Raw genomic sequence first — 23936 nt, forward strand, 5'->3', positions numbered from 1 at the left:
TGGAATGTCTCGACATCATTTAAAGGGGAACAGCGGCAAATTTCAGAGTGGAGAGTGAAGTAGAGCTAGAGCTAGGTCACAAGGTTCTGCGACCCTCCCCCTCACTGCAGTCCTAGATAGAACTTTGTGGAATTAAGCAGATCTACAAAAAATAATCTACGTTCTATAATGACAGCGAAATGACATATTTTGTTTGCAAGCCAGGGCCAAATTGCCTTCCTTGAGCGAACAAGAGAAATGTGATGTAATTTAATGAAATGGAAAAGTATTCTTATGTGTTTGCATCAAATACCATACTCCTTGAAAGTTGTGTGTTGATTATATATAGCAAAGGCTACGTGATGAAGGATGATCACTGGCAATCAACAGCTGCTGTGTTGCTCTTTGGATTATCCCATATCATGGAATAGGCCAAGTGTGTGAACGTTAATAAAGACAAAGGCGAACACATGGAATTATTTGATTTGGATGGATGGTTGACATGACAGAATGGTAGGTGGATATTTTCTTATCTAAAAGGTGGGGGAAAGTTTGCTACATTTCTCGAGCTCATGAAAGCAACCAGCTCTCACAGTCTCACGTCAGAATTAGACGTTCATCCATGTTTCTCAAACGCCAAATTTCAAAGTTTTCTGCTTGTTTTCCAGAGAAATGCATTGAAAGAGGCATATGAAATAGGCTACTACCAAGGTCTGATGATGCTTCTGACAATTTAGTAAAAGGATGTCCTAATGTATTTAGAAAACTGCCGGTGACAGTGTAGTGTTTATGAGGAGTTCCATTGTGCATGTATTGTTGCATGTGCAGTAAGTCCTGGGTAGATTTTTCCCTCCCTGCTTGGCAGAGATCTTATAAAAGGTAAGAATTGTGAACCCACAACCCAAATGTATCACATAAAATGTATATACCATATCTCCCAATCAAATGGGCTTCCCGAATAAAGCTTGTTCGCTGTGACAGAACATCGTTTTTTCCCCCATAGATCTGCATTATTCCACAAAGTTCTATCTAGCGCTGCAATGAGGGAGAGGGTCGCTTAACCTTGTGACCTAGCTCTAGCTCTACTCCACTCTCCATGAGTGAGAGAGCTGCACACTGTGACAGACAGTCCAACACTGTGACAGACAGTCCAACACTGTGACAGACAGTCCAACACTGTGACAGACAGTCCAACACTGTGACAGACAGTCCAACACTGTGACCGACAGTCCAACACTGTGACAGACAGTCCAACACTGTGACCGACAGTCCAACACTGTGACAGACAGTCCAACACTGAGCCAGACAGGTTTAGGTACTGTGACACATTTCCGGTGTTTGAAAATCTAATAATAAGATATAATTAAAGTAATACTCAATGTACTGTTTGCTTTGTCAGCTGGTAACATTCAGAAGAAGAAGCAGTCGAGAAAACGCGTCATCCTCCAGCTGCCAGCCAACGGGGGCCAAGACTGTCCTGAGGTGCTGGAGGAGGAGAAGGACTGTGAGGCTCCTAAAGTCTGCCCTGGTTACAGGTACAGCACAGTACTTTCTGAAGACACTGTACATGGAGATGATTACACCAATGATGATACTATTGCTACTATCGTTAGCAACTCTTACTCATAAAGTGTATCGTTATTATACACTAATTACCTCTACTGTCTGCTGATAATGTTCATGTTGAATATGATGATTTTAATGATTATGATGACATTGACTTGATGATCATCATCACGTTCAACATCGTTATCACAATCATCATCATCACAATACTTCCTCTAATGCAGGTGGAAGTCACACAAATGGAGAAGGTGTCAATTGGTGCCATGGTACATCAGGGAGGACAGCCCAGGGGCTCAGGAGACATGTGGACCAGGTCTTCAAACAAGAGGTGAAATGACATCCTTTAACCATCTCTTTTTTCCTTCACAAATCCCCTTCTTTTACTTCCTCTTCTATCCAATCTAAACATCCACAATGAAATTGACATTATTTTGGCAAGGTTAGGAGAGGCAAATTGTGCTTCTTAAACCACTTGTCAAATTCCTCTCCTTAGGCAAAGACGTGAACTGGGGTTGACACTCCCCACAGCACTGAGGACACCATTTGTCATCCCTCAGTGAATTTAGGATGTCAATGTCTTCATGACTAGGCATCCACCTTGTTTGTTTGAGACAGTTTCTAAGTACCAGGTACCTTAGGCTCTTTTCATGCAGCTTCAATCACAGCTCCATTTGGGAGAGCTGCTACATTCCTCCTTTGGCTAACTACAACCTGTAAATATGTTTAAATTGTAAGCAAATACCATATGATAGCATTTTGAAGCATACGTTTTACTTGCATTCAGGATTGGCTCACCTACTGTAGATAAAAGGAGCTTTACAACAAAGTAGTGTAAATGTGTTTTTTCAGGTCACAGAAAAATTACATTGTTGTATAGCTTCAAATGAGAACTATAATGTTGTAAATTGCCACTTGTGAAGTGCTAATATACATAAATGGAAAGAGACACGTTACATATTATTTTTCTTCATACAAACGATCTGACATCCACAATCCTCCTGTAGTGTTGGGCTGACTCTCATAGCCTGTGATAGTAGACGTTAACATCCCTGGGCTCTAAAGAATCCAGGTCACTGTTTGTCATTCTCTGAGACATGCTGAGACATAGTGCCTCTTTACCCCTGGGGCGTCTCACAGCTTCTCACAGCGTCTCACTGTTGTGTACCTGGAGGGACCTGGAACACTCCTGACCGCCAGTCACACTCACTGTCAACACACATGCCACCACAAACAACCCCACACATATCAACAGACTACAGCAATCCAAACGTATAGAGTCAACAGAGGCCCAAGGGAGTTTGAGCAGAACTCTGCTTGTAGGTTACTTTGGTGTAGAAAAATAATCGTATCTTGAGTGTCTACAGCATAACGAAAGCACATATTGCAATATCTTCAGTAATGTCCTTTTAATCAAAACTCAACATATTTGACATATTAATATTGAACCTGTATTGATCGTTATTTATATTTTACCCTAACTCTTCTTTCTGAGTTGTTACTGGCCGTATAAAAAGTCTGCCTGAGGCTGTTTTCAATTGACAACCACCCTGTATTATATAGTACACCATTTCTGCAACCCTACCGAACCAAACAATGTCTCCATTCCTGCTAAATTTCTGTGACCCAGACAAAATGGCCACCAACCCTGTAAGGGACACTGTGCCTTTGATTTCCCCCCACAGCCGTGTCCTGTCGCCAGCTGGACGGAGCGCAGGCAGACATTGGAGAGTGTCTGAAGTTTGCCAACACCATGCCCCCCATCACTCAGCGGTGCCAGCTCCCATGCCAGGATGATTGCCAGCTCACCAACTGGTCCAAGTTCTCGTCCTGCACAGCTGACTGTGTGGGGGTCCGTACCAGGAAGAGGTTACTTGTAGGTGAGGAATAGTAACAAAACGTGTGGACTTTTGGTAGTATGGCACCTTTGCACAGGGGCAGTCCATTAAGGAAGTTCTATAGCTTATAAGCAACACATGACTGATTCAGTTTACGCTATGACCTTGCGAGAAGGGGAGGTAGCATGTAGCCTGCTAGAGTGCAGCATAGATGCTATTAGCAACTATTAGATCAAGTCTCTTGTTTTGGGGAGCAGCCTAAGAATTTTAATGAGGTCTGTTCCAATTAATCTGGATGTGGAATATTTACATGTACTCAATGAGAACATAATGATGCATATTAATGCCTAGTGACAGGATGGAGTTTAGCTTTTAAATTGCACATGACAGACAGACAGGAAGGCAGACACACACAAACACAAACGTCATACCTACTAACCCCTATCCTCTCTCCACCCCAGGGAGAAGCAAGAAGAAGGACAAGTGTAAGAACACCCAGATGTACCCTCTGAGCGAGACCCAGTACTGCCCGTGTGACAAGTACAACGCCCAGCCCGTGGGCAACTGGTCCGACTGCATCCTGGCCGGGGGAGACCGGGTGGAGAGCCTCCTGGGCATGAAGGTCCAGGGGAACGTCAAGGAGTGTGGCCAGGGCTACCGTTACCAGGCCATGGTGTGTTACGACCAGGACAACAGACTGGTGGAGACCTCACGATGCAACAGCCACGGTGGGGTGGAGTTGTTGGGGGAGTGGGTTGTGTGTGTGTGTGTGTGTGTGTGTGTGTGTGTGTGTGTGTGTGTGTGTGTGTGTGTGTGTGTGTGTGTGTGTGTGTGTGTGTGTGTGTGTGTGTGTGTGTGTGTGTGTGTGTACACCCCCCAGGGGGAAGTTGACTAGCCGTAATCCCCCCCTGAGCCCCTCACACACTAATATACACAAACACTAATACACACACACACACACTAATACACACACACACACTAATAAACACTAACTAATACACACAGAGAGAGTGTGCTCCTAATGGCATCATGCATTGCTCCGTTAACTATGACCCCTGATCTCTGATGATGACTGCTGACCTGCCAGCACCAAATCTGCTCCAAATCACAGCTACAGTGCTTGGTTTGATGCCAAGGGCGGGGATGTGGGTCGACTGGGTTGTTAGGTTTCTCTCCAATGATGATTTCAGTGAAACAATAAGCACTGCGTGTACAAAACATTGCAATATCTGTATTAGAATGTAAGATGTTTTACCACTTTCAAAGTTCTCTGGCTCTCATGAATATTAATATTACTTTTTTTTTTTTTTACTGGATAAAAAAAAAAATTGACATGATATATTTTCTCAAACATTCTCGTCTGAACTTTTCTTATCTGAATCGCTCCTATCTCCTTGTTCTTAAAACATGAAGCGCAAAGGAACACTCGATGCCCTCTCTAATTTGACACATGCAGACAAATTGCTTTTAGAATAGTTGAGTTTTGAAGACATGCACTGATATAAGCAGTAGCACAGAGCGAGATGTAGAAATGAACACGTCTGTGTCATGCATTTCTGAACAGAGCCCAAGCTATGACTCAGAGATTCAGTTGCACATTGGTAAGCCTGGCAGTGGGTATGACTGGAGCCCGACACTGAGACGTATTAGGAAAGAAAATATGTGTGTGTTTGTGGGACAAGGTATACTGTATATTATTATGGAAGGAATTATTGATAGTGTTCTAGAATAATGTGTTTTTGTTACTGAGATGACACGTATCGTCTCGTTACGGTATGTATCGTTATACATGCAATATCACTTCCCTATCTCTCTCTCTCTCTCTGTTTCTCTCTCTGACTCTCTCTCCCTCTCTCTTTCTCTCTCGCCCTCTCTCTTTCTCTCTTCTTGCTCTCTCTCTCACTCTATCTCTCTTCTCTCTTGCTCTCTCCCTCTCTCTCACTCTCTCCCTCTCTCTATCTCCCTTCTCTCTTGCTCTCTCCTTCTCTCTCTCTCTCTTCCTCCCATCATCAGGGTTAATATGAATAGAAGAGGAAACACTGTGTGTATGGTGACATATTTCCCCAGGCTGTGATAGAGATCATCGAATGTAGTTATCTCTATTCGCCCCAGATATCAATAGAGGCGGAGATTAACGCTGAAAGGCTGTGTTGCTCTCAGCGACGACATGCACAGTCCTTTTACTGTTAACCTTTTTTAAAGTCTTGGACTCAAGCAGTGATGATTTGACATAAGTTCATCTACTACTGATTTGTTGGAGTCTATGGAGTTTTCGCCATTCTTTTGGGGTTAACGTTTCACATGTGAGTTGTTCAAGTCTCCATGGTGGGTTAAAAGGTGTTGGTTGGGATACTGACTAGTGACCATGTGTACAGAATCCATATTAGGAACCTTGCCATTCCTCCTCCTTAGACCTTCACGCCTCACCTTGACAATGTCCCTAATATGGATTCCGTACTTTGTAGCTCAGCCATGACCTTTTCTATGATTATATACTATGGGATGGCTTGAGAGGCTTGGCCTTGGCTTGACAGGAATTGGGTGGTTAAGAAGGAATGAGGTCACTGTGGGAATCTGCGCTGTAGGTGATGGCTTGTAGTAAGGCGGACATGTTGGTAAGGACCAGTAACCTCTAGCAGTGTGTGAGGTTGTGGTGGGGATGTGGTTAAGTTGGAGGCGATTGGGAGCCGACATATTAATAAGGGCTAGTGAACTACTCTGCATGGGCAGGAGAGTGCTGTTGAGGATTAGGGTTAGCTAATGTAGTGGGAGGAGGAGGGGCTGCCATGGTATTAAGAGATGATTGGGGCACTTCCAAACTGCTGAAATGATGCAGCAAAAAAAATCAGGTGAACGCAATGGGTTAAATCTAAGCTGTGCTGTGCAACAGAAAAGTTCTGATTAAATAGCAACACATCCTTTCTATGGATCCCTCAAGAAATGTGATACAATATGCAGTGTTTCTCCCACTTCGTATCCTCTCAGTCCACCACACCCCTGCAGACACACAGCGGATAACTATACATCAAAATGTGTTTTGGTTTGAAACTGTCTTTACACTGTAGCTGCAGTACTAATCAGACAGATATAGACATTCTCTGTATGTTTAACTCTGGTCTAATTCCACTGATTGGAATTGGCAGTGTAGGAACAGAACTGTAGCAAGGGGTTAGTGTAGATGTATAGGGGATGAACACATTTGCGAGGGTCCATGAACTAGTTGGCATAAGGGATGATTTCAGATCATTGGGCTGGCGTAAAGAGAAATTGAAGGCAATAAACAACTTCTCTGGTTGAAAATGGCCTATGTGGCACCGATATTAGTCAGAAGCATTTGTTCTACTGTCACAAAGTGTAAATAGGATAATTTTGTTCATAAAGTCAGTCACATCCAAACTGAGATTTGAGAGATAATTTGGAAAACAATGGTACGTCACGGAATGAAGGGTAGCGTGTAAGTTTTCCTTGGGTTGGGTTTATTTCAATCCATCCCACAGCTGGCAGCACCCAAGTAATCATCAATTCAGGAACGTGCAGCTGCACGCGAACGATCAGCATGCCCATGGTCAATTTGGTTTGGCATTCATTATCCTTAAGGGATATGGGACAATATTTTAAAATGTCAATAGCTCCAAATTTATATAACTTAAAAATCTCTAACCAACTATAAATTATACAAATTCATTTAGAAATATTGAAAGCATTTAATGAGACAACTAAAATATTAAAATATTGTCCCATTTACATTGTGAAATTGAATAAATGGAACTGAGTCAAACATGTGGTTTCCATATGTTTGATGTATTTGACACCGTTCCATTCATCCATTCCAGTCATTACAATGAGTCTGTCCTCCTATAGCTCCTCCCACCAGCCTCCACTGGTGTATGTGATGTCACATGACAGTAAGACGTGTCACTGTGCCATTAGGGTCATCCCTGTTGGGATCGGAGAGGCTTCTTTCCCTGCCACCCCGTCTTCCTGTCAGGTGGTCTGTCCCATCACTCAGGGAGATCCTATGTTTGAACAGGATTCCAGGGTCAAATACTGCTGACAATGGTAGCAATTTAATAGCCGGGGCTTCAAATCAATCACACACCGAGCACCTAGAGAGTCTTCAGGAAGACAGAATGTTGTCAAAAAGTGCATTTTATGCAAAAGCACCTCATTTTGTCTCCTTGCGTGTTCACTTCATTGATTTAGATGTTTTCCAATTCAATCTGGATGGGACCACAGGGAAACGCTGTTACACAATAACACAGCCTCAGGCCTTCAACCCTGAAGCTTTAGACCAGACCCAGCCCTCAAACGTATACTATACACCGTACATTCCAGTTCATTAACAACCGTCTCGTGAAAGCATAGAGAAGAAACGTGTTGTTCTCCACTGAAATGTAGCCAGTGGTTCACATGGATAACCTCTTCCAGTGAATTAGCCTGCGACCTCTGTGTGTTTGTCGAGACAGACACAGGATATCAGGCTTGGGGATGTAGGGATGCAGATAAACAGGAGTAATAAGCAGAGTTAGATGCTTAAGCCAGCCAGACCCAGTTGCCATGTCATGACCCTGTCAGCCACTTGAGGAAACATAGATTCAACTGCTTACAGTCGACCCAAACCACTGCTCAAGTGTATTTTTCGACTTTATATAACAGCTCCATATGAGACCCTGGAGTGTTGCTCTATTGTTATAGCACAACATCAGCAGTCTCTGTAAATCAACAGCTGAGTCATTATTTGCTCATGTTGTTGGTGCTGGTATTGGTTTTCTGGTCATGTGATATCGTTACACCTTGGATTTTCTCCAAGTTGCACATACAATATTTTCACAAGAGTTTATTATGACATTATTGTTTATTACAGAAAACAAAAATATAATGGGTAACATTATGCTTTAACTCCTTCGTGAAAATGTCATGAACATGCCATTACGTTTCATAACATGTCATAACCTTATCGCAATCAGACCAGAATAGATGCTATACAATGGAAAGGAAGGGCTGTGCATCATAGGGCTCCTGGGGGCCTCTATGGGCCCTTGTCTTTTCCTGGCCCTTCTCACACCATTCTCTCTCTCCTCCATGCAGGCTACATTGAGGAGGCATGCATCATCCCCTGTCCGTCAGACTGTAAGCTCAGCGAGTGGTCCAACTGGTCCCGGTGCAGCAAGTCATGTGGTAGCGGGGTCAAAGTGCGTTCCAAGTGGCTCCGGGAGAAACCGTACAACGGAGGGCGACCCTGCCCCAAACTGGACCACATCAACCAGGTACAGCATGAGAAACACTCACAAGACTGTCTAATGTAGAAATGAGTTCATGTTAACTTGTAAGAATTTTGTTGGACAGCTGAGGGACTTCCTAATATGGATGCCAGTTTTTCCTAATATAAATTATTTTTTCAGGCACTGTTTGTGATAAATAACACCGTTTTGTGTTAGAAGCACATTATTACAAACACATAGGAGAGAGAAACAAATTAAATATTCATGAAAATATTCCGTTTGAATTACCTTCCGTTACTTTCTCTCATGATTGCCAAATTGCTTTTGCTGGGTAGAATAGAGAGCCAGGGGAATGGATACTATAAATGGATCCATCCACAGAAATGCCCCTGATTTGAGAAATGACATTTTTTACCTTCAATATGAATAGAAACAGATTCAGAGAAGTGGATTAATTTCATGGCATGTTGATCTGTTTCTCAGTGTTTGAATTCTCTAAAGTGGTCTTCACAGAGGCAGCCTTTATTTACAACGTCACATTAATCAAATGTTTGATCTAAGCAATTCAATATTTGCATTTGTCAATTATACCAAATCTTTGTCACTTTCATTCCACAATGCACACTGGATACGGATTAACACAATAGGCCCAGGTAAGACCCTTTTCAGTATTATGAATTCATATTGTCAACAATGTCCCACATACAGAATATCTCTTGTTGTGCATAGTACTGTACAGAACATTCACAGATGTAGCGGGGTAAGATTAAAAAGGACAGACATAAGCACTAACAAAACACCTCTGGTAATGTCTTAATCATCTCAACACAGTAATATCATTGACGCTATTCTTGTCACCCAAACTCAATGATAACGGAGGTAATAACCATAGACATATTCATGTCAAATCCCTTGCCTGGTGCCTTCCCCCAGGTGTATGAGGTTGTGCCATGTATTAGTGACTGCAGTCAGTATGTGTGGGTGGCTGAACCCTGGAGTGTGTGGAAGGTCAGTAACTTGGACCTGAAGGAGAACTGTGGAGAGGGCGTCCAGACACGCAAAGTCAGGTACTATACCCTTTCACTACATCACACTACTGTAGACTAAATAAAACCATCCCAAGCAATGTTCTACTCCCTCATACGAAGACCGTTGTGTCACACACAGTATAAATCCATGGTCCTCAACATATGCATGTAAATATGTTGTATATATTGCATTTGATTGACAGCTGATTTTAATGGAAAATGTTTTGACTATGTAAGGTCATATGAACACATCTCTGGGCCAATCCCGTAGGTGTATGCTGAACACTATTGACGGTCCATCTGAGTCTGTGGAGGACTACCTGTGTGACCCGGAGGACATGCCCTTGGGGACGCGGGGAAGCCGGCTGCCCTGCCCCGAGGACTGTGTCCTCTCTGACTGGAGCAGCTGGAACCGCTGCAGCCTGGTAAGAATAACTGGTCGGAGGCCAATCATCTCTATTCATGTATGTATGATGTGTATGTGATGGCTGTGGTAAGAGGTATCCTGGATCTGTACAAAAGTTTTGGCCTCTCTGGAGTTGCTGCAGCCTGCTAAGAACCACTGGTACACGTCTGTGGTAAGAACTGACCCTGGATCGGTAGGATAGTTTTTTTTAATTCACCCACTGATTCTGTGATATGAAGTCCTGTGACTGAAACTGTGATACCCATTTCTCACTTTTTGAAAGAGACTGGAACCTAACATAAAGAGTTTGTTTTTCTTAGGATAAATGGATTGTGAATCTTTCACAGTATGATATTTCTTCCTCCACGGAAGCAGAAAAATAATAAAAAAGAAATATGTGCTGCAGAGCGGTAACAAATGCCTGTGAATCACATTATCCAATTCTCACCCATTAAAATACACAGGGAAAGAAACCGATGTAACTACTTCCTGATCGAGACTTCAGTGGAGGTGAATCTATTTCTGGATGTAAAAATCCCCTTGTGAAACAGATGCACCTGCTCTGATCGGATCATGAACCACTCTCATTCTCCAGCCTGACACTGCTAGGAAGCCTTTGTAACATGGTAAAGGCAGCCCGACCATGGTTGTCTCACAGCTGTAAAATAGACACATGTATAAAATATTACTGAATATAATCAAAGTCCAGTAGTTAACCGCAGTAAGAGGTCCAGTCCTCCCCCTCTGACACATTTCATTGGTTGTAAAAGAGCGATTGAACTGTTTCAACGTCACCTGCTGGTTTCCTGAAAAGGCACCAGCCATTGTTAATCACACCCCGTTCTCTTTAAGTGCTTGACATGCTGACTTCCCACAATTCCAATCGCAACATGGAGTCTTGCCGGTACCAGCGGGGCTTGTCCCATGTTTTATTCATGGCGAATAAAACATTCCAGCGATGTTATTCCAGAGGCAGTGTTTTTCCCACTCTCACACTGTGTAAAGGGAATGTAAGGAATGTTAGGATGGAATATCTATTCGAGAAGCATCCTCAACGTTTTTCCGCGAAATTCCTAGGAATTCCATATTCCAGGAATGCCAGTAGAGAGGATATGTGAAAGTTGGCAGCCCTGGGAATTGGGAATGGCATGACATCAAAACATGGAATGTTAATCCGCTTTTATTTAAGACAATTAAATATGGAGAAAGAGAAGCCTTCAAATTCACACAGTTGAATCGACCTTTATGTTCAATAAATATGGACATCATGGCGACAAGGCCTCTCCATTGAAAAAGGGCTTAGTTCCAATTCAGTGATCTGTCTACGTAGACTTCTTATGACTTGCTGCAATATGGATTTGTAAATCATTTACGCTATAAGAAAAATACACAACCCTCCCCCTTTTTGCTCAACCCCTCCATGTTGATGTGAAATTGTGCCTACCTTTCAGCCATGCAGTTACAACAATAGCAGGAAACGGACAGCCTACGCCATCCGGTCACCTGGAGCAGGGAGACAATGTCCGGACACCACAGAGAAGGAGCCATGTAGTCTGAACCTGAACTGCTTTCACTATTTCTACAACATCACAGGTAGAAGAAGAAAAAAATAATCGCAGAACATCTCACTGACATCTTCCATTTAGTTTGTCTATAAGTAGCTACTTTCCCTCATCAATGGCTATCTACTTACACTGTTACTTAAAGGCCCAATGCAGCTGTTTTTACCTCAATATCAAATAATTTCTGGGTAACAATTAAGTACCTTACTGTGACTGTTTTCAATCAAAATGGTCAAAAAGAAACAAAAATAGCTTCTTAGCGTGAGCAATTTCTTGATATATTAACTTATTCTCCGCCTGGTGACTGCATCCTACCCTTTTTTAACAGCTCTTACACTAAACGGGCATTATCATCATTTTCACCATTTCCTAGTATTATTCCAAGTTCATAGTGTGGAAATATATACAAAACCCTGGGAAATCATGTTATTGACTGCACTGGGCCTTTTAAGTGTTCTAATTTTACTCATACTGAAATAACTTTACCCAACCAATGCAGTTAAAAAAAAATCGATATACACACTATAAGGTCGTGTATTAATATTGCACACTCTTGGTGCAGCATACTCTTATCTAGTACTACTCCAAAACGACTTGGTCCAATTAAACTGCAGTCTTTTTTGGTGGCTCCTCTGTGATTCCAGAGATGTGTAGTGTTATCTTCAATATCGTAGCTCTCTCTCTCTCTCTCTCCTCTCTCTCTGTCTGTTGCTCACTTCACTGCTAATCTGTAGCTCTCTGCTCCCAGCGGCACCCAGGCCTTTCAGGGCCACACAGTAACTATGTAAATAAAATACCAGGAGAGATCATTACTGGAAATGCTCTATTTGATGTTGCCAGGATCCATTTTGCCTTTGCTTGTCTGAATCGTTCTCTCTCTCTCTCTCTCTCTCCACAATCTCCCTCTTCCACTCCCCCGAGTGCCACAAAGCTTTGCAGCAGGAGTTGAGCACTTAAAACAGCCGCTAAAAACAGCCACTCATCTTTGTCAGAGTGTTGCAGGCATTTGAGTGATCCCCGGGCCCCTCAGTGGTAGACATATTTCATGGCTTAACTAGAGCCACATGGTTATTTGACTGGGGTTCTGGGATTCCAACTTCTCTGGATTCAAACGATATGCTTCACTTCAGAGGATTGTTTATGTGAATACTTTACTATTTATATTTTTGATAACTTTTACTTCACTACATTCCTAAAGAAAATGATATACTTTTTACTCCATACATTTTCCCTGACACCCAAAAGTACTCCTTACATTTTGAATGCTTAGCAGGACAGGAAAATGGTCCAATTCACACACTTATCAAGAGAACATCGCTGGTCATCTCTACTGCCTCTGATCTTGCGGACTCACTAAACACAAATGCTTTATTTGTAAATGGCGTCTGAGTGTTGGAGTGTGCCCCTGGCTATCCATAAATAAAAAAATAAAAAATTGTGCCATTTGGTTTGCATAATATAATATACTTTTACTTTTACTTTTGATACTTAAGTATATTTAAAACCAAATACTTTTAAACTTTCACTCAAGTAGTATTTAACTGTGTGACTTTTTACTTGAGTCATATTCTATTAAGGTATCTTTACTTTTACGCAAGTCTGACAATTCCACCACTTCTCTTGAAATAGGCGTGGGCGTTTCTCTTGATCTTTTTACGTGCTCCTCCGTCATGTGCCCTAGATTAGCTGTCAAAAGCATGGCAGAGCAGGTGTTACAAGCGGTCATGACTCTGTTCAGTTAATGAGTTCAAGTGTTAGAGGTGTTCCCAATGCGTCTGTTGCCAAAATAATCAACTGACATCAAACTCAACTGAGTACATATCCTATCTTTAGAAAATGACTTGGGGTTGGAACTGCCTAAAACAGGCTTTGACATCAAATGTACCCTTTGCCTAATGATTGAAGCTTTGCATGCGTATCTCCTGTCCAGTTTGGGGCAATGATGTACATAAACACTAGATTGCAAATGCTGTGTATTGGCCAATGAGAGGCTTTGAAGCCACCGGTCGGACATATTGGTACTCCCCAGAAGAACGAGTCTTCCATAGGAATAAATGGAACTCTTTACAGTATTTCAATTAAATGTTTCAAGGACAAAATGACATGTATTTAAGAATTTTAATATTGTAGTGGGGACAGCAACATTATTACTCTCTAAAAGTTATACGTTAAGGAAAATGTTATTTTATATTTACTAATAATTATTTCTATGTTTAGCTTACATCATATAAGTTCAAAGTATGCATTAAGGTGTCTGTGATAGAATAAACTTGATAAAAACAAATGTATGCATTAATAAAAGGAATTTCTATAGCTTATTTTTTACAACGGTGGGGGAGTAGTAAAATGGAGGAGCGGGGGCTTCAAATCAGTGCCCCCCTGTTAGCCATCTAGTGTATATATAAATCATCTCGGGCCATACTGTACACTGAGAATAGAAAACATTTTAGAACACCTGGTCTTTCCATGACATAGACTGACCAGGTGAATCCAGGTGAAAGCTATGATCCCTTATTGATTCCACTTGTTCAATCCACTTCAAGCAATGTAGATGAAGGGGAGGAGACAGGTTAAAGAAGGATTATCAAGCCTTGAGACAATTGAGAAATGGATTGTTTTATGTGTGCCATTCAGAGGGTGAATGGGCAAGACTAAAAAAATGTGTGCCTTTGAATGGGGTAGTAGGTGCCAGACACACCAGTTTGTGTCAAGAACTGCAACGCTGCTGGGTTTTTCATGCTCAACAGTTTCCTGTGTATTTCAAGAATGGTCAACCACCCAAAGGACATGCAGCCAACTTGGCACAACTGTAGGAAGCATTGGAGTCAACATGGGCCAGCATCCCTGTGGAACGTTTCGACACCTTGTAGAGTCCATGCCCCTATGAATTGAGGCTGTTCTGAGGGCAAAAGGGAGTGCAACTCAATATTAGGAACGTGTTCCTAATGTTTAGTATACTCAGTGTATGTTTGTGAGTTTGTCTTGAATTTGAGTGTGATTTTCATACTGGTCTGCCTTTTCCCCTCAGACTGGAGCACATGTCAGCTAAGTGCCAATGCTGTGTGTGGGAATGGCATCAAGACGCGGATGCTGGATTGTGTACGCAGCGACGGCAAGTCTGTCGACCTCAAGTTCTGTAAGGAGGTGGGATCCTCTTAAATGCTCTATCCCCAACTCCTGATTACAATCCTAACTCTCATTCAGGTCCACTATGATGAAAGTCAATACTGAGTCAATACTAGTGATACTGAAATTGGACCGTTTCCAGAGTAACTGAACCATCTGTACTGTCAATAGTTTGAAGTTGTGTGTCCTTGGAGTATTACTAATTTAGCTCAGCAGAGCAGCAATAACGTAATATATTATCTCTTTGGATCAGTATCAGCCACAAGTGATTATAGGCAAATAAAATGACAGGCATGTACCGTATCTTCATAAAACATTTAGAAGTGTTTACACATGAGGATTGCTGTAGCCCCATCAGATTCAACTCAGTTCATTCATAATCCAGTCAGACACTCTCAAATTGTACCCTGCAGGCTGCAGTTGAAAAACTAACCTCACTGCTATTGAACCCATGGCCCAGTTTCAGTCCGGCTCAATCAGGGATAATAGGGTTTAAACAAGCCGGGTGCCCATCTTGTGCCAGAACAGAACCAGCGGCTCCTGAGAATTATAGGCTATTTACCTAGGGGTCAGACAGAAGTAAGAAGCAATGGGTCTGGGCTGGCTGTACCAGTCTGTTGCAAAACGCCACTATGATAGGTGTTGTGACTGATACTGTGACTGATAATGATCCTGCTCTTTCATAGCTGAGCCTGGAGAGGAAGTGGCAGATGAACATTTCCTGTGTGGTGGAGTGTCCCGTCAACTGCCAGCTCTCTGATTGGTCGGCCTGGTCGGAATGCTCGCACACGTGTGGATTGGATGGTAAGACAGGTAGCCTCGTGGTTAGAGCATTGAGCCAGCAACTGAAAGTTTCCTGGATCGAATCCCCGAGCTGACAAGGTAAAATTCTGTCATTCTGCCCCTGAACAAGGCAGTTAACCCACTGTTCCCCGGTAGGCCGTCATTGTAAAGGAGAATTTGTTCTTAACTGACTTGCCTAGTTAAATAAAGGTTCAATTTAAAAAATGTATATATACTCCTATATCCTTTTACTGTCAATGGCTCCTAGGTAAACGTCTGAGATGATCAAGAAGAATTGAAGGACACTTAATGGGTTAACTTCTCCTGAGGGTCATCAAACCAGACTCATCTCGGTGGTTATATGAATATTGTTTCCATATGAGATACAGTGCATTGATTTGTTTCCTACAAATATTATATTCAAGCTAATATCACAAAATATCTCAGGCAGCCAGGGTTTGGAAAAAAAAACAAAGATTACAAACGAGACAAACGGCATTAAACACGGTCATACAGTATCTTCAAAGCTCACTCTGTTTCGTTCGATGGCCTTACGTAATAGAATGCACACCTTCCTACGTTCGCTGTGCTATCAACCCATGTTAAATCAACAGCTCCTCTACACTGTCAGATGACCAACGATCACAGGGATCTCCGTCTGCGCAAAAACAATCACACATCACACTCTTAATGGGTTGGGAGAACTCCCCCCCAAAAATTGCAAGACTGCTCATTGAACTGAGAGAGATTGCATCCTACATCGCCCTGTAAAGTGACTGCTCTGTCCTTTGTTGTTTGTTGTTGTACAGCATCAGACAATTGATTCTGTCCTATTATGTCTGTCTGCTAGCGGCCCTGTGGGAAGCCCTTTGAAGTAACAGCCAGCCTGTAGCCTCTAGCACCTGCAGCTGAATCACAGGCAAGAGATAAGTGTTTTAAGAGTGGCTAAAGATGCAATGGGGATCCTCACCTGATCTATAGAGGATGTTCTGTTGGCTAGAACATGATGTGAGGTAGTATTATGTCTGATGGAAAATGTTGTATTTTACTGTCTGATAAGTGTAGCAGGTGTTCTTTGTTGTTTGGTTGAGAGAGAGGATTGCTGGCTCTGTGTTGGAAAATGAGCTGTTATATGTGACCAATTGCAAAACAGAGACGAAGAAAGGGGTTTGAAAGAGTATGTGGCATGGAAGCAGTGAGATGGATTTATACGAGAGGGGTGGAAAGAGAGGAATGAATGCGAGGGAGAGGTGGACATTGAGTCTGCAGTACTTGAAGTACCAGTGTGTTACAGCAAATCACAATCCGTGTGTGTGTGTGTGTGTGTGTGTGTGTGTGTGTGTGTGTGTGTGTGTGTGTGTGTGTGTGTGTGTGTGTGTGTGTGTGTGTGTGTGTGTGTGTGTGTGTGTGTGTGTGTGTGTGTGTGTGTGTGTGTGTGTGTTAGCTCACTTAATACCTATACTTCATCTGAGATGATACACTCTTAGTATAACTACTGTATACATCACATTGCAAAGCCTTTAGAATCAAGAAAGCTTACAAAATGCTCAAACTGCAGCACACCACATCCATTACACATAAGAGACTTCACCACCTCATATGGTCCTGTACTGGTGTTATATAAAAGGAAGGCAGTAGTTGGCAGAACAGAAAGGAAAAGTCATTTTGCTCAAGTGGAGGAGTGGAAGTAGAGAGGTAATCAATATGGCTGGAGGACAGAACAGTGTAGCAGGCTTTTTCAAGAGCTGCCTTTGTCAAGCAGTTAGGGACGACTAATACAGTAACCTATAAATAATACAGTAACACACACGCAAAGACGCACAGGAGTACACACGAATACACATGTACATAAATACACACAATAACTGTTTGTAGGCCTATACTGTAATTACATGTATTTGCCAATTGAATTGAATGCACTGAATGGTGAATGACCTGACATTAAAACAAAGGATGAACTTTAGCAGACTGTTCCATTCAAAAGAAAGGAAAAGAATACTGGAGGGAACAACACATCATTGACTTGCCTTTGTCTAGACGGACATCACTGCTGTGTTTGGTTTGTAGCCCGAGCTCACGCATCTCCCTATTCAGACATCAGTCATATGTTGATGTGAATCCCAGTCGAAGCACTCTTTCTGAATCAAATAGTCCCAACGTCTGCAGACTTTCTACATGTCTTTCGGTAGATGTGATACTGTAACTACTACAGATGTAGAATCTTCATTTGAGTCAGTTTAGCAACAGCAGGAAAATAATCCTCACCAACAGGAAGTGTGAATTATTATCTGGATTATAATTCATGGACATTTTTGAAGGTGTTTCATAAAGGGAAAAATCAAGTCTGAATTTTCAAAGTGAAAATTACTTCAGGAGCCTTTTAAACCTCAAATACACTACACTGCATTGCAGGAAAGTTATCCTGCAACAGGGTGATCAAATTAAGATCCTACATCTGTACAAGACTAATTGTCCAGTGAGTGTCTCACATGAATGATGTCACTGCATTTTTGTGTTCTAGGGCGGATGTGGCGTAGCAGGGTGGTGGTGCAGGGGTCCCAGGGAGACGGGCGTCCCTGTCCCTCTCAGCTGGAGCAGTGGAAACCTTGTCCTGTCAGACCCTGTTACAGGTGGCAGTACAGCCCCTGGTCTGAGTGCAGAGTGGAGGTAGGCTACACCACACACTGTCTTATTCTCCCTGGTCTGAGTGCAGAGTGGAGGTAGGCTACACCACACACTGTGTCTTATTCTCCCTGGTCTGAGTGCAGAGTGGAGGTAGGCTACACCACACACTGTCTTATTCTCCCTGGTCTGAGTGCAGAGTGGAGGTAGGCTACACCACACACTGTCTTATTCTCCCTGGTCTGAGTGCAGAGTGGAGGTAGGCTACACCACACACTGTCTTATTCTCCCTGGTCTGAGTGCAGAGTGGAGGTAGGCTACACCACACACTGTCTTATTCTCCCTGGTCTGAGTGCAGAGTGGAGGTAGGCTACACCACACACTGTCTTATTCTCTCTTTGACCCTTTTACTCAGTTAACACACACAGAGGACATGATCTGACTTATCCATGTGTGTGTGTCTGTGTGTGTGTCTGTGTGTGCTTCTGTGTGTGCTTCTGTGTGTGTGTGTCTGTCTCCCCCAGGAGGTGGTATGCGGAGCGGGACTTCACTACCGGAACCTGTCGTGCTTCGTGTCGGACGGCTCCAGAGAGGGAGAGGGCAGCATGGTGGAGGAGGAGCTGTGTGGGGGTCTGGAGCTGGCTGTCAACAGAGACAAAGTGATCATACTGAAGGAGACCTGTGTTCTGCCCTGTCCAGGTAACCAACCAGCTAACAGTATGCAGCGCTCCCGTCTTATGGAGGTGTGCTGTTATTTATATTGTGCATCGTGGTACAGTGTGGGTGGTAGCATAGATCTAGATGAAGCCTATGCCTGTGTAAAAACAGCATAGAGAAAAAACACACTGTGAATTCATAACATTTCCTTTTTATGCAGATATACACATACATTACATCAACAACAATCTGCTTTGAACTTTAATAGACGTTCTTCAACCCCAAGAGTTTAACTTCTACTTGGTCACAATCCCGGATCCGGGAGCACCCCCATCAGTAAAAAAGCTGACTAGCATAGCCTAGCATAGCGCCACAAGTAAATACTACTGACCAATATCCTGCCAAACTCATTTTAAACCAGTTTTAGTCATGGGGGAACATACAGTTGAAGTCGGAAGTTTACATATACCTTAGCCAAATACATTTATACTCAGTTTTTCACAATTCCTGACATTTAATCCTAGTAAAAAGTCCCTGTCTTAGGTCAGTTTGGATCACCACTTTATTTTAAGAATGTGAAATGTCAGAATAATAGTAGAGAGAATTATTTATTTCAGCTTTTATTTCTTTCATCACATTCCCAGTGGGTCAGAAGTTTACATACACTCAATTTGTATTTGGTAGCATTGCCTTTAAATTGTTTAACTTCTACTTCACAATCACAGTCACAATCCCGGATCCGGGAGCACCCTCATCAGTAAAAAAGCTGACTAGCATAGCCTAGCATAGCGCCACAAGTAAATACTAGCATCTAAATATCATGAAATCACAAGTCCAAGACACCAGATGAAAGATACACATCTTGTGAATCCAGCCATCATTTCTGATTTTTAAAATGTTTTACAGGGAAGACACAATATGTATTTCTATTAGCTAACCACGATAGCAAAAGACACAACTTTTTTTTCCCACCATTTTTTTACTGCATAGGTAGCTATCACAAATTCGACCAAATAAAGATATAAATAGTCACTAACCAAGAAACAACTTCATCAGATGACAGTCTGATAACATATTTATTGTATAGCATATGTTTTGTTCGAAAAATGTGCATACTTCAGGTATAAATCATAGTTTTACATTGCAGCCACCATCACAACTCTCACCAAAGCAACTAGAATAACTACAGAGAGCAACGTGAATTACCTAAATACTCATCATAAAATATTTATGAAAAATACACAGTGTACAGCAAATGAAAGACAAAGATCTTGTGAATCCAGCCAATATTTCAGATTTTTTAAGTGTTTTACAGCGAAAACACAATATAGCATTATATTAGCTTACTACAATAGCCAACCACACAACAGCATTGATTCAAGCCAACAATAGCGATAACGAATAAACCAGCAAAAGATATTAATTTTTTCACTAACCTTCTCAAACTTCTTCAGATGACAGTCCTATAACATCATATTACACAATACATATAGAGTTTGTTCGAAAATGTGCATATTTAGCGGCACAAATCGTGGTTATACAATGAGAATAGTAGCCAAGCTGCCAACAAAATGTCGGGAGAAATCTTGGGAGAGGCACCTAATCTAATCAGTAACTAATCATAAACTTGACTAAAAAATACAGGTTGGACAGCAAATGAAAGATACATTAGTTCTTAATGCAACCGCTGTGTTAGATTTTTAAAACTAACGTTACTACGACATACAGCGTGCGTTAAAGCGAGACCGCACCGAAATTAATGGCGGAATAGTAGGTCAACATTTTTCAACAGAACAACGAATTAACATCATAAATACTTCTTACTTTTTGATGAGCTCCCATCAGAATCTTGGGCAAGTTGTCCTTTGTCCAGAGGAATCATTGCTCGGTTGTAGATTGTCGCCTTCAACTTTGGAATTAGCAGTAAACATTAGCCATGTGGCGAAGACGTGTCCAACTCACTATAACGCAGCACTAAGAAATATCCGAAAATCGCAATATACTGATATAAACTGATATAACTCGGTTTAAAATAACAACATTATGATGTCTTTAACACCTATATCGAATAAAATCAGAGCCGGATATATCTAAGGCCTATAACGGGAGCTTTCCAGAACGCAATCCTGAGGTCTGTCTTGCGTCATGGCGAATGATGAAAAGACTGCACCCCACGTTCCCAGACCATTTATATGGCCTCAGATCTGCCTAGCAACTCCATTCCAATTCTCACTATTTGCTGACATCTAGGGGAAGGCGTATGCAGTGCATCTCGACCAATAGAAGACATGCAAATTAATAAACTGACCCCAGAACAGCCTGCCTGATTTCAGATTTCTCACTTCCTCACAGGAAAATTGCTCCAACTTGAGTTCTGTTTTACTCACAGATATAATTCAAACGGTTTTAGAAACTAGAGAGTGTTTTCTATCCAATAGTAATAATAATATGCATATTGTACGAGCAAGAATTGAGTACGAGGCAGTTTAATTTGGGAACGAAATTTTTACAAAGTGAAAACAGCACCCCCTATTGAGAATTTGACTTGGTTAGCTTTAGTTGTGTTTCTTGCTCTGTTGTCTTTTCTTCAGGCATATCACTCCAAATGGAACAAAGAGGCTAACAACTGTGTGGTTCCCTATCTCCTCTCTCTCTCTCTCTCTCTCTCTCTCTCTCTCTCTCTTTCTCTCTCTCTCTCTCTCTCTCTCTCTCTCTCTCTCTCTCTCTCTCTCTTTCTCTCTCTCTCTCTCTCTCTCTCTCTCTCTCTCTCTCTCTCTCTCTCTCTCTCTCTCTCTCTCTCTCTCTCTTTCTCTCTTTCTCTCTCTCTCTCTCTCTCTCTCTCTCTCTCTCTCTCTCTCTCTCTCTCTCTGTGTGTGTCTGTAGGTGAATGCTACCTGATGGAGTGGTCTGACTGGAGCCCGTGTCTGAGTGTGTGTGCCAAAGGGGCCGGCGTGGACTTTGGCTCGGTCCAGGTGCGCTCGCGAGCCGTCATGGCCCAGGAGCCTGAGAATGTCCAGCTGTGTCCTGACCAGGACTGGGAGTCCCGACCCTGCATTGGTGAGACTGGGAAAACAAGTTTGTATTCATTAGGGCACACAAGCTAAATGTTTTGCAATGGAAGATGAAAATGAATGTTTTTTTATTGGACTATTAAGGTAGTCCCGTCCCACTTCAGTCTGTTTTCTTCCATTTGGTGCCTAATCAATACAACCCAGGTTTTATGTTTTCATCGAAGTCAAATAACATTCCCATGAGGAATTTATTTTACCAGGTTAAAATATGGCAAAACAAATTCCTCAGGTTTATATACAGTACTAGCATGGTCCCTCAGGCATCTTATTCATGTTAGACTAGACTAGAGCATACAGTGTTATGTGAATCCCCAACCCCCCACTACGTTCCCCTGGGCTCTGGCTGGGGAGTCCCTCGTTTTCTCACCCACTGCTGCGGCCGCCCCACAGCAGCCATCGCTGGGATGACCTGGTTTATAAGCATCACTATGGGCCCGTGTGGGAGAGGGGATGGGGTGGCCCGGCGCTCTTTAAGAAGAAGAGGAAGGGGAGACGGGGAGATAGAGTGGGAAGGAGCGAGACATGGGATGGAGAGGAAAAACAGGAGAGAGAGGGGAGAGGAAGCAATATAGGGAATAGAGAGAGAGAGGGAGAGGAAGAAAGAGAGAGAAACACACCAGATCATTATACCCTGACCGATGACACTATAAAAAATCTATTGTATTGATTGTAGCGATGATACTGTAGCCAGCGAGCACTGAGAGAAAAATGTACATTTTTGAGATGAGATTGAGATTGCTCATTTACGATAGAGTTGAACTGGTTTTGCAGGTGATTAGTTACAGAGGGCTCCCCAAAGAATAAGGGTCACTTGGAGCACTGATGGAGATATTGATGAAACATTAACAGCGTTCATGCTAAGCCATCTAGCAAAAGACTGAGCCTTTCATCCAGAATGTAAAAATCGAACCACACCCCTCTGTTCAATTAAGTTCCGTTTAATTCAGTAGAACTGATCTGAATTCAATTTGGCTCTGTTCTGTACCTGACTTAATGGCTCATCGATATCATTATGTCTTGTGCTCTTACAGATGGGGAGTGTTTTGAGTACAAGTGGATGAGCAGCACGTGGTCAGGCTCCTCTCGTGTCACCTGGTGTCAGCGCTCTGATGGACTCAACGTCACTGGTAGGCACTACTAAACCTTCAATGGTGCCTTAATGCACTTCTTTCCATATGCCTTATTAGAGTTGACATCAAAGCCTAAAGATCTGACCAATCACATGCCATCTGAACCTTCTTTGGTGACCTTTTACCTACAGGAGGATGCCCCCCTATCAATCCTCCAGGAGACGACAACAACTCCTGTGACCCGCCGTGTCAAATGCCAATGTCCTTCTGCACTGAGGTGAGCTGTTCATGGGTAGTTATCTATGTTGAGTGAGAGTGGTTCAGATTAGGTTTGTGCTCTGAACGCGTTGCACTTCAGTCCATTCTAGCATGGCCAGATAGTGACAAGCTGACAACCGTGGTTGTGTCTGAAAGCATTAATACCTGTCAAATCCTTGCTTCCTCCATCCTTGTCTCCTCAATTCCTTTCAAAGTGCATCAAAGGAGAGAATCCAAGGTCCCTCCCTCTGACCTCCTCCTCCAATTAGCTTTGAAAGGATTTGAGGAAACAAGGACAGAGGAAGCAAGGATTCGACAGATAGTAACATATTCAGACACAGCAGTGAACAGTATGTGTGTAACACTGCCCTCTTCAGGCCAGCATGTGTATGTGCGAGGAGGGTTACACCGAGGGGATGTCCTCCAGTGGCCAGCTGAACCAGTGCTCCCCCATACCCATCCTGGAAATCCCCACAGCCGGGGACAAGAAGACTGACGTGAAGACCAGCCGTGCCATCAACCCCACCCTGCCTGCCACCATACAGCCTGGACGCACCGGACGCACCTGGTACCTGCAGCCCTTTGGACCAGGTGAACCAGCTACGTCACTAGCGTAGAAGTAGTGAACACACATTCAGTAGCTTGCAGGTGCAGAGTACAAAAGGTAAAACCCATGAAAGTTTGATAGATGCTGCGGGGGCATTATTTCTTACAGATGCAGCTACGTCAACCACAGTAAATAGCTTTTATA

The 23936-nt window shown here is 42.7% G+C and overlaps 1 protein-coding gene across 1 annotated transcript in view; it reads left to right on the forward strand.

The window, feature by feature from the left end:
- LOC120031609 (thrombospondin type-1 domain-containing protein 7A-like) overlaps nt 1–23936 on the forward strand; it is a 93192-nt gene that overhangs the window by 64823 nt on the left and 4433 nt on the right. Inside the window, exons 15-31 of the mRNA XM_038977414.1 lie at nt 1379–1514; nt 1770–1873; nt 3228–3422; nt 3842–4108; nt 8469–8647; nt 9250–9255; nt 9536–9669; nt 9902–10055; nt 11488–11629; nt 14627–14742; nt 15411–15528; nt 18029–18174; nt 18654–18828; nt 21670–21843; nt 22889–22984; nt 23119–23204; nt 23563–23776. Coding sequence (XP_038833342.1) covers nt 1379–1514; nt 1770–1873; nt 3228–3422; nt 3842–4108; nt 8469–8647; nt 9250–9255; nt 9536–9669; nt 9902–10055; nt 11488–11629; nt 14627–14742; nt 15411–15528; nt 18029–18174; nt 18654–18828; nt 21670–21843; nt 22889–22984; nt 23119–23204; nt 23563–23776 — 2442 coding nt within the window. The remainder of the gene's footprint in view (nt 1–1378; nt 1515–1769; nt 1874–3227; nt 3423–3841; nt 4109–8468; nt 8648–9249; nt 9256–9535; nt 9670–9901; nt 10056–11487; nt 11630–14626; nt 14743–15410; nt 15529–18028; nt 18175–18653; nt 18829–21669; nt 21844–22888; nt 22985–23118; nt 23205–23562; nt 23777–23936) is intronic.

This window comes from Salvelinus namaycush, chromosome 37, assembly GCF_016432855.1.
Source record: "Salvelinus namaycush isolate Seneca chromosome 37, SaNama_1.0, whole genome shotgun sequence".
Classification (NCBI taxonomy): Eukaryota; Metazoa; Chordata; class Actinopteri; order Salmoniformes; family Salmonidae; genus Salvelinus; species Salvelinus namaycush.